The following is an 11147-nucleotide window of genomic DNA, read 5'->3' as shown; positions in this document are numbered from 1 at the left end:
CTTTCCCGCTATTTTGTGCTCCCGCGCATGCGCCCCAACCCAGCTCGCCTGGGTTTTTTTCTCTTTTTACGCATGCGTAATATGGTCGCGACAAGGTCGGGCGTTCTCTCTCTCTCTCTCTCTGCCGTATGGGTATTGCGGGGGTGTACGCCTCTGCGGTAGCGCATGCGCATTGGTGACACAGAGCGGGGGAAGGCGCGTATTTTCCCCTCAACGCATGCGTAATTATTGTCAAGCGGCGGAGGGGAGGGGTGGAAGGAGAGGGGTGAGCAAGCGGTCCTTGGCGCTTGCGCAACCTGGGGTAGGCGGGGTGAGCCGGTAGCAGCCGCTCGGCGCGTGCGCACTGGACGGCCACACGGGCCCAGGCGACGGAGGGAAGATGGCGGCGGTGGTACAGAATGTGGTGAAGCTGTGAGTGGTTCCCCCCTCCCCCGTTTTCCTGCCCCCCCGCCCCCCGAGCGCTCCGCGGAGCAGCCCGGGCCGCGGCTGGGCTCCCTCCCCTCGGGAGAATCTAAGCGACCCGGAACGGCGGTGGCGCGGAGGGCTCCTGCTCTGGGGCTTTCATTGTTAGGCGCAAAGTTTCTCAGCCCGGCTCCTCAGGCGGAGTGGGGATCCCGGCGCACGGCGGGCCCGGGAGTGGGGAGAGCAGGGACCCCTTGCGGCCCCTGGGGGTGGGAATGGGGGGAGGAGGCCACCCTCACAGGATGGCCTCATGGGATCCCTGAGGGGTGGGAATGGGGGGAGCAAAGCCCCCATTTACAGCACGAGGGAGGATTATCATCCTCCACAGGGCACCACCAAGAATAGCAGGGAGACATTTCTCCCCCCCCTCCCCCGTCCCCGTGGAACTGGGAAGCAGACAGCTCCATTTATAGATCTGCCGTGGGGAACAGGGTCCTCCACAAGGCTCAGGCTAGAATAGGGGTTGCAGCTTCCCTTTCCAGGGATCTATATGGGAGCACAAGCTATTGCTCCCTACCCAGGTGCTGAGAGCTGGAAAGGCTACAGTTCCTTTGACCTTCTAAACCAGCAGCCCCGCCCCCCCCTTTCCTAAATTTTAGGAATAAGATAAGGTATGAGAGGGGTGGCTGCAAGACTGCCCTAAAGGTAAGGGCTACATCTTCCTAACGCCCCCAAGATGTGAAAAGGGCCAGCTCCCCTCATATTCTTGATAAACCTGGTGTGAAGGAGCAAAAGTGTTGTTTTTAAAACTGTACTTGAAAAATCACGGTGATTCAGCCAGCCAGCATGCAGGGTTTAAATTGAAGAGGGTTTTGTGGTAGGTAGGATAAAGATGGTACGCCTTGACAGAGGTGGTTGTGTGTAATTGTGATGACATTGCTTATAACCTCTTGAGGTTGTAAGCTTACAATCTGCTTTGATGCTCCAGTACATCATAATAATGGCTGTCATGTGGCAGACTGTGGTCAGGAAGCAGTATTTGGGGTTAAGTCCAGGTGTGTGGTATGATTTCCATGCTTCTGATTGAGTTCCTCTTTCTTTCCCCTCTGGACATTGTCAAATCTTTGCTATCTCTAAAGAAACTTGAGAAGAGCAAAAAAAAATTATCTGGAACACACTAAACAGCAGGTATTCTTAAAAATTCTTTGGGGAAAGGACAGTCTTAGCAACAAGGGCATCATTTTCTTTCTGCAAATCACACCATTTGAGCCTTGGGCAGAGGGAGAGAAGGGTGGTCTTGGAGTCAAGGCAGTGCAATGGACCTCAGGTACCCTAGGGTGAATTCTTGTCTCAGTCATGCGTTTCTCACGGATCCTGGGTAGGTTACTTAATATGCCTTGTGCTTCAGTTCCCCATCTGTAAAAAGCAGATTGCCCTTCCCTGTCTCTTATGGGGGTTGTGAGAATAAAATCCATTAATGATTGTGAGGTGCACAGGTACACAGTAATTAGGGGCTGTATAGGTCCCCAGATATCTATAAAGATACGCTATCAGGTGTACGGGTATTGTAGAGTAGTAGTCCAAAATATAGAATATCTTTTATATAGTGTTTTTCATCACTAGATCTCAAAGCACTTTACAAAGGAGGTTAGTATCGTTATCCCCAGCACCAAAAGTTACACTGCACCAAAATGTTACTACAGTGTAACTGGATTATTACTGTAGAGTATTGTAGGAACATGCTTTTAAATGAGGGATAACTGAGCCAAACATCCTCATAACCCTCCCTGTTCTTCTGATCTGTTTGAGACTTTGTACATTTTCTGGTCTTAGTTCAGTCTAAAACCAAGGAAAATATAAGTATCAATTTATCCACTTGTCACATGAGCATGGAATTTAATTATTTTTAATGAAAAGGGCAGTTGTTGGAGGTTTTTGATTTTTGTAACATAAAATGTAAATGAACAGCTGTTTTTAAAAACTAATGGTGGATGTTTAATTACCACTGTGTGTGTTGGCTAAAGCTGCTTTAAAAATAGATATTTTTAATCATGGTTGGTATAGATTAAGTAAAATCTGAGAATGTGGACCCAGTGTGCTAGGCAGTGTATGTAGTCCCTGCCCTGAACACTTTATGATCCAATTAGATGAGACGAAGGGTGGGACAGGAAACAGAAGGGGGAACTAGGTTGCTAAAGGTCACGGAGCTAGGAAAAGAACTTGGGTCTCCTGCGTCCCAGTTCAGTTCCTTATTCACTGGACCATACTGCCTCTCCAGTAGCATTTTAATACCATTTTAGAAAACGGGTTTATAGACTTGAGGTCAGATCCCATTTGTCAGTCATGCCAGGGTAAATCTCGAGTAACTCTATCAAAGTCTGCAGTGTTGTATTTACTTGTGTATAACTGAAAGCAGAATATGTTCCTATATCCTGTAGAAAAATGGTTTATCTCAATGATTCCTCAATTCTTTCATGTTGTGACCACCTTTGGGCTCACATCTGTTAACATGGCCCCCAGGGGCAATGGTGCCAATTCAGATATTACTTTTGGGGCTGGAGCAGATTTTTCAGCCCTGGTCCACCCCCAGGTCTCAGGGGAGAGTTGCCATTGCAGGCCAGAGTGCATGGATTGGGCATGCCTGCCTCAGCAGGGGTGGCAGCTCAGTCTCCTCCCCGTCCCTCCCTCCTCTGCACCACAGCTCCCTGTCAGGCTGGGGGTGGTGGTGTCTCATTTCAGCACTGCTAGCCTTTGGATTTTGCTGCCAATGGCAGGGACCAGCCTCTACTTAGCCAGCTCTGTGCACCTCTGCTCTCTGCCTTGCAATGGGACCATGAACAGTCTCCCTGTCTCCCCCTGCCCTACTTAAATGTCAGCCCTGTCTCCCTCTCCTTGTTGACTTGAGGATTCCAATGGCACTAGGAGGAGCTGCCATGGGGTCCAGCAGGAGGGCCCAGCAGGCAGTGCAGGACCCAGGACCAGCTAAGCTCCCTTCAGATCTCCTGCCTTCCCTCACCCTCCTATTTACCCTCCTCCCTGCTGGCTTGATGTTTCAAGACACCCCTTCCCCTCCCCCCCTTGGGGGTCATGACTCACAGTTTGGAAAACGAGTCTACATTGAGCAGGGAAATCATGTTGAACCTGTGTTAGCTCATTGTTAAAAGTGGATGCAGCCAATAGGCTTTTATTTTTCTCTAGTATGGATTGAACCACTGGGAAGGGATTAGGTTGGATATTGGCTGCAGAGCAAATTTCTGGTCTGCTTTTTCAGAATAGAAGCAAAGACACAGAATCTGTTCTTTTTTTCCCTCCTTGGATCAACATATTTTTGCATATGCAGGATTTAGCCAGAAATCCATTACATTTTAAAAAATCTTTTGCTTTATTTGATATTTTGAGTCTATTTAAGCTGTGTTTGAATGCACAGCAATGGCGTATCAATACAGTCAGCTTGTGCATTAAGTTTGTACATCTAGGTTTTAATTGTATCTTAGAAATGTGCATTATTAGATTGAACTGTATAAAAGTATTGATATGACTTCAATAAAAAAACTAGGTTATGTATTTTAAAAAGAGAATATCCAGCCATTTGTCTGTGGAAAAGTTTTCACTCTTCCATTAAGATGTGTTTCTCTCCTGGTTTTGATTCCTCCATCTCCTGATCTTTGGCCCACTCTACAGTCCAAACAATGTTATCTGCTAAGGGGAATCCTATTCTGTTTCTGGACACCTTTAGGAAAATTTTCCATCCTGAAAACTGCTATAATATTTAATGCTTATGTAGTGCCTTTAACCCAAGAGACTAGGGGCATGTCTACATTTGCCATTTAAAGTGGGAAAATTCCCTTTTTTGCTCAAAAACTGTGGGAGCGTCTACACTTGCCAATGAGTTTTTTGCAGTGAAACTCAGACGTTTCACCGCAAAAGGAAAACCACCTCCACGAGCGGTGTACAGCTCTTACTGGTGATGCTTTTGGGTGTGATGTGCAAGTGAAGACATGTTCTTCCTGTTTACAGAGCTTTTAGCCTCCGGAGCATATCCCACAGTGCCTAGGTGACCACTCTGGCCAGCATCTCTGCTGCTCTGATGCCAGGAAAACAGACATCCACCCCTGAGCCTGTAAAGCCCCGAACTTTGAAACTTTCCTTCCTGTTTTCTTGGCAAATGCTCACTTATCATCTGGCCTGGTGACAATGGCTGCTCTAGGGACCAAAGATCCCCTGCTTGGAGCAATGCTGAGCTACTGGAGCTGGTCAGTGTTTGGGGAGAGGAGGCTGTGAAGAGACCCAAGATGTCCTGCAATCCCCCCCCCCCCCGCTCCTCCCTCAGACCTATCTGTCAAAATGGAGAGAGCTGCACTGTGGGATAGCTGCCCTCAGTGTGCTACTCTCATGGGGGAAGTGCTGCAAATGTAAACACTCTCTGACATTTGTGGAAGTAAGTACACAAACCAGGGCTTTTCTTTCACCTGTGAAACTGACAGCGCAAAAACTCTGCAAGTGTAGACATAGCCTAACAGTGTTTTACAAGGGAGGGTAGTTGGTGGAATTATCCCTGTTTCGAACATGGGGGGGGAAATGAGGCACAGAGCTGTTAAGAGCACTCTGTGTGAGTAGCAGAACTGGGAATAGAGTCCAGGTCTTTTAACTCGGAGTTCAGGAGGGCTCTCTCCAGTGGACTCGATTGCTTCTAGAGACTGAAGTGGAGAAGAGACTTGTTTTGTCAATGGCATCAATTACTGATCAGTTATCAGGGCAAAAGATTGCTACATGCACTGATCGGGGAACTGTCCTAGCAAGCAGTTGAGCGTTTCATCTGTAGCATGGATATAGCTTAAACTCCTGTCTATGCTACAAATTTAGCTGTAAATGGAGATATGTCCAAATCTATAGCATAGTTGGGGACATGGCTAAAGCATAATGAAATTCAGTCTGCTGCAACACAGAACTATGCTTTAACTGTGTTGGTTGACAACAGTACTGTAACCAGGACCTCCCTACTTCACTGAATTTTTAAAAAAGGTGTGACTTATGCCACATACTACTTTGTGGTGTTGAACTTGCTAAGATTAGTGCTAACCTGACAATCAGAAACTCATAGGGACAGTGGCTCTCTTAGTTGGTTCTGTGGACCATTTTATCCCTCACATAATCTTGTTTGGCTGTCAAATCTTTCTGTGCTGTGCATAAACAGAGAGGATGGTGGATGAAACAGAATCTTTGTTGTGCAGGTGTGGAGCTAGGGAGGTTTTATTTCCATCTGAAATGGATATTAATATCTTATTTTTGGAAAGTTTTTCCCCCCAGTTAATGGGGTTGGTTCTCCTTTAGCTTACATGTTTTCCTCCATATAACTCCACTGACTTCAGTGAGTTAATCTTGTTCTTCACTGGTGTTGGATCAAAACCGGGATTGAGATATTTAAATCTCAGATCCCCCATCCCAAGCGTGTGCCTTTGTTCTGCATTATGTCCAGCAAGATATTTTGCATGAAACATTATGTGCAAATTCTTGTGTTGCCTGAAAGACACAAGCTCCCATGTGTCATGTCTTGTTCATCCCGTTAAACTAGCAGCTTCCTTGCTGTGTGTGTAATTACTGAGTTGTGTTATGGAGCCAGCCTGAGTGCCTTTCCTCTCTGACTCATGTTCTCTGGTTTGATGCGGTCATTTCAGCCAGTATTGAAGTGTGTGTGTGTGTGTAAACAAAGGGGTGTTGTGCTTATGTATTAATTTTTTTCTTTCTTTCTTCTCCTGGCATCAGAGACATAAAATTCTCACTTCTTTAGCAAGCTGAAGCCACCAGATTCTCTGCTTTCCCTCTCCCTGCTACTTTGTGGCAAGATTTTAACATTGAAATTACTATAATTATAGCTCATTCAATTAAGTGAGTCTTTAGTGCTGCTGTAGCGCAAAAAAAAAAATCCTTGAAGGGGGGGAAAAATTAGATTTAATCTGAGTCTTGTATTCTTCCTGTCAGTTCCTGACTTCCCCCTGATGTTTTTGCTAACCTGATTACTAAGCAGAATTGGATTTTTTGTTCTCTCTAGGATCTATATATTGAAAATGTGCTTCAGAATAGCATAACAATATAAAAAGACTCTAAGTAGAGGGACCATCAAATCAATGTTTTACTCAGAGGGTAAGGACATGAACATAGCATGTAGGTAGGTCACCTGAATTTTGAGTGTGGGGATGGAAATACAGCTCTTGGCATCACTCCAAAATGCTACTCCGTATTTTTGTGGCAAATCTATGTCCATGATACTTTTATTGTTGTCTTTGTGTGGCAAACTTGAGATCATTCTGCCTTCACAGTAGCAGAAGGGGAGAACTCAAAGCCTCCTTCCAAGATACATGCCTCCAACTCTTGATCTAAATGAGAATCTCTGTTAGCACTGCAGGGTTTTTGCCATATTTAAGGACTTCTGAATCTGTTCAGAGGTTCACATGCATTACAAATTTCTTACTCTGGAAGGCACTGCATAAAAGAATATCCCAAAAATGCAAGGATCACTCCACTCATCAATTAAAGTCCAGCTACTTCTTGGTTGGGTAATGACAGCCCCACTGCACAACTTAGGGCAAAAAGTGAAGGAGTCCTATATCCAATTCAAACAGCACAATATACCAGAGTTATAATTTGCTTAAGGCCTTTGGGCATGAAAAGGATTGTGGGATTTTTAATGACTGCGAGTGACTTACATTTCACCTGTTAATGGAAGGCGAGAGTTTAATTACCTTATTGGTATTTCCAGATGGTAAAAATTGTTTGGTGAAAAGGAGAGATGTGAGAATATTTTGAGGATAACGCCCCCCCCCCCCCCCCCAAAGAAATACATGCTATGTTTTTGTGTGTATAGGATATGTCAAGCAGAGGATATGTGTCATTTTTCACATGCTGGATTATATCTTTCGGGTTCTTGTTCTGTGCAACTGTTAAAATGTTCTCTGTAGTAATATAGTAATTTTACTACCATTAACATTACTGTTAGCACATGATACAGAACCTTTCAATAACAAGCAATGTCTCTTGGTTTCTTGCTGGCTACAACAAAGTTTTTTAAACTGGGGGGTATATCCACTGGGGTAAAATAGAGGCAAGAGGGAAAAGTCATAAAAGTCAGAGCAGGATAAGAATTACTAAGTGCTGATTGGTTCCTTTACTCAGTTCCACTTAGGATACCCACCTTTTTAACACTTAGAAACCAGAAATTTGGTACAAAATTTAGTTGAAAACCCAAATATAAATTAAGGTAATGGTCTTGTATGAAATAGTGAATTATTTATGGAGAATTGTAGCTTGGAACCCATCTGTTTTAAGACCTCTGTACATAGTGCATCATTCTGTGATATTTCATGGAATGATATTTAGGATGAAAGATTGGTTGCTCAGGGAGTTGGCAGTTGGGTAATAGAGCCTTTCATCTCTGCCATTTGACTCCAGCCGGGTTTAGCAATGCCTTAAAATAAATAAATAAATAAAAATAAAAAATAAAAAAAAATCCGGTATGATGGCTGTCTGATAGACCTCCTAGCCAGTTCTCAGCAGGACAGATATCATTGATTGGCTCCCTTGCTAGTACTCTTGGCAGAAATGCCAAGGATTGAAAGAGCCATGGAGACTTATCTCCCTCCCTAGAGTTGAGCAGCGGTGATTGGCTATGAATAGCTTCCATTTTCAAGGGGTGTCAGTGTGGTCCTTTGTTCTCTGCTCTGTGTCCCCATCTGGTTCACTCATTATGTATCTTTTGACCTTTATCTCCATTCCTGTTTTTTCACTTGTCCCCTGTATTCAATCAATTTCTAGGTCCCATGGGACTTCCCTTGTCTAGAGGATGGGTCTTTTGTTCTTGGTGGGTTCTGTCCACCATTCCTGAGGATTCAAATAGGCTGGTCTGGGGTTCTTTGCTCATCATCCCTCTAGACCCTCCATTTTGACCCTGTGTCCTGCCTTTCTTACTTTGTACCGTGTAATCAAGTAAGTGCTGAGCTCTGCAGCATGTTCCTCATCTGAGGGGGTGGGTCTTTTACTTAATCATGTTTATTATGGTAGTGCCTAAGGACCAACCAAGAATGGAGCCTTGTTGTGCTAGGCACTGCGCAAACACAGAGTACTATTTGCGGGTACTGGGACAAATGAGTCTAGACCTGCCCAAAATTAAAAGCCCCCTCCCCATCCCCCCAAGGGAGAGGAATCACTAGGCCAAGGCCACAGGTGAGTGCATGTGAAGGAGACAACAGGAATGGAAGTGAGGTCAATGGTTAAAAATCAGGGAACCAGAGGGGGACACCAAGCAGAGAACCCCAAACAGTGCCTGCTGCTCCTCAAAGGTGTGTAAGAAGGTAGTGGACATTCCCTAGAGGAATTGCACCCAGAGACAATACAGAATAGCAGACAGTTCCTGACCCAAAGAGCTTACAATCTAAATAGATCAAACATGTGAGGATGGGAAAGGGGGTATCTCACACACACACACACAAGCAGAGGAATCGGTGTGATGTCAGCAGATAGCATGTTCCACAATTTTTGGTAGTTGAGTTGGATTTGGGGGAGGGTCATCTAAATGAAAAGTGAATGGACTGAGGGGTACAGGGCAGGTGTGGAGTGAAGCTGAGAGAGAGAGTGGGCAGGGAAGGAGAGGGTTGGAGCCAACAGTGGCTCTGCCTACCATTCTGGGATTTAAATAGGCTGGTTACTTGCACCAGCATTAAATCCACTCTTGTGAGATTTAGAATGCTATGTAACTTGACAACTAATAACAATAATATTAAATAAAATAAAACATCACTAAAAATTGCTTTCCTAAAAATTAATAGGAAGCCTCTGTGGTTCATGCAGAACATTATTCAGTGTAAACAGCTTTGACAAAAATATGCCAAAAGCTTTCAGAGAACTGTCTGAAATCCTTACACACCAATCCCTCCAAAGTATCACACTTGGAGTAATTCCAGATACCTTCCAGGAAGCTGGGTTCTTGTAGGAATCTGATCTGTATGGGTCATTGGTCCGCTTCCTAATGTTAATTCTAACTAAAAGTCTGATTGGGCATGTCTACGTGGTGGTGATGGAATGTCAGAGGGTGCAAAGTCTCGAGGTAGGTGTTTCTAAATAGAGTTTTCTGGGAAGTCCTGCACTAGGGATATAAATCCCCAAGAGCAAAATATATATCAATGGTTTGTTTATGTCAGTGGTCCCTAGTGCTTGGCTCCAGCCGTTCTGTTGTCTTCAGAGTTGGCTACAGATCTTTACAAAGGTCTAGCTGCAATATTTATGTTGGTACATCCAATCCTGCCAGAGCGTCAGGAGTGTGTTAAAAACAGGTGTTAGAAAGTGCCTGGAAAGGCAAGCAGCAAAGGCAGCTAGCCAGGGAATCCTAATAACTAATACACGGTGTCTGTTTCCTCAACCCACAGCCTTGGAGAGCAATATTACAAAGACGCAATGGAGCAGTGCCACAACTACAACGCCAGGCTGTGTGCTGAGAGGAGCGTCCGGCTGCCTTTCCTAGACTCGCAGACCGGAGTGGCACAGAGCAACTGCTACATATGGATGGAGAAGCGTCACAGAGGCCCAGGTAGGGCCTTTTCTGCTGTTATGATACAATAGCATATGCCCAAACCCAGCATCAGACTTCCCCTCTGCTCCAGCTTACCCACTCTTGTATAAACTAGCAGGCCAGCTCACCAACCAGTGTGTCAGTGAAGCTCCCTCCAGTGTCTCAGTATTCAATTTCCTTTTCCCAGGGATGCATTCATTTTTCAAACAGAGTTCAACATCAGTCAAGATAGGCCTGGCCCCTCCTAAGGTATCTGCTGCTGCCTGCACAGGAGGTATCTGAAAAGTCACAGGTGGGGGCTAAGATAAAATCCCTTACAGGGCCAATTCACCCCGTGGTACATGGGCATAACTCTTGCTGCACTTTATAAGTTTAGGTGAGGAAGGAATGGGGAGGCTATTTGGTTTTGATTAATGATGGAGAAGCTGTTTACCTCAAAGCAACAGGAGTACATTTGTTTTACAGTTCACTTATCATTCCTCAGCTGCTTTTGCACCTATCTTTCATCATGCACAGTGCTGAAGACATACCTGTTTATTGTCTTGCATAAATAAGTTCAGCAGCCTTCTGTATTCAATGGAGTGTAGTGGTTAGAACAGGGAAACTGGTAGTCAGGATTCCTGGATTCTAGTCACAACTCTGGAAGGCAGTTGGGTCTGGTTATTATAGCAAAGTGAGTGGGAATTAGGATCTCTGGGTTCCCTTCCTGTCTCTGAGTAGAGAGTGTGACTTAATAAACCATGGCAACTGAAAATAGGGGCTACTGGTTTCTGCCTGACTCTGGCACTAACCTGCTATGAACTTGAGAAAATATTCAGGTTCTCTGTGTCCTGGGATCAGAACTGTTACTTACGAGCTCATCAATACATGTGGGATCAGTGTGGCCTAGTGGCTAGAATGCTGGTTTGGAACTTGGGAGACCTGGGTTCTGTTTCTGGCTCAGCCACTGGCTTGTTGGTGATCTTGGGTAAGTCATGTCCCTTCTGTGCCCATCTGTAAAACGGGAATAGTAATACTGACCACCTTTTGTAAATTTATTTTATACAGCTCTTTGACAATACAATTTGTTTAAGTCATGAGGAATATTATGTTGGAACAGTTAGTCTTAAAACCTAACTCTGTATTAGGAAATGCAGAGAAAACCCTGACATCCCCTAACCTGGAAAAGGAAATGTGTGATGGTGTT

General features: G+C 44.8%; 1 protein-coding gene across 5 annotated transcripts in view; it reads left to right on the top strand.

The window, feature by feature from the left end:
* Nucleotides 1-257: 257 nt before the first annotated feature.
* The window catches only part of DPF2 (double PHD fingers 2), a 40726-nt gene continuing 29836 nt past the window's right edge, over nt 258-11147 (top strand). For 4 of the 5 annotated variants that reach the window (XM_045023837.1, XM_045023836.1, XM_045023835.1 and 1 more), the window contains exons 1-2: nt 258-411; nt 9819-9979. In XM_045023837.1, the coding sequence (XP_044879772.1) occupies nt 380-411; nt 9819-9979 (193 nt within the window). In that variant the 5' untranslated portion in view covers nt 258-379. Of the gene's footprint in view, nt 412-1451; nt 1591-9818; nt 9980-11147 lie in introns of those variants that run through there. The other variant, XM_045023838.1, reaches the window with a different exon arrangement.

The sequence above is a fragment of the Mauremys mutica genome, chromosome 7, assembly GCF_020497125.1.
Source record: "Mauremys mutica isolate MM-2020 ecotype Southern chromosome 7, ASM2049712v1, whole genome shotgun sequence".
NCBI classification, from domain to species: Eukaryota; Metazoa; Chordata; order Testudines; family Geoemydidae; genus Mauremys; species Mauremys mutica.
This window is presented reverse-complemented; position numbering and strand designations above follow the sequence as displayed.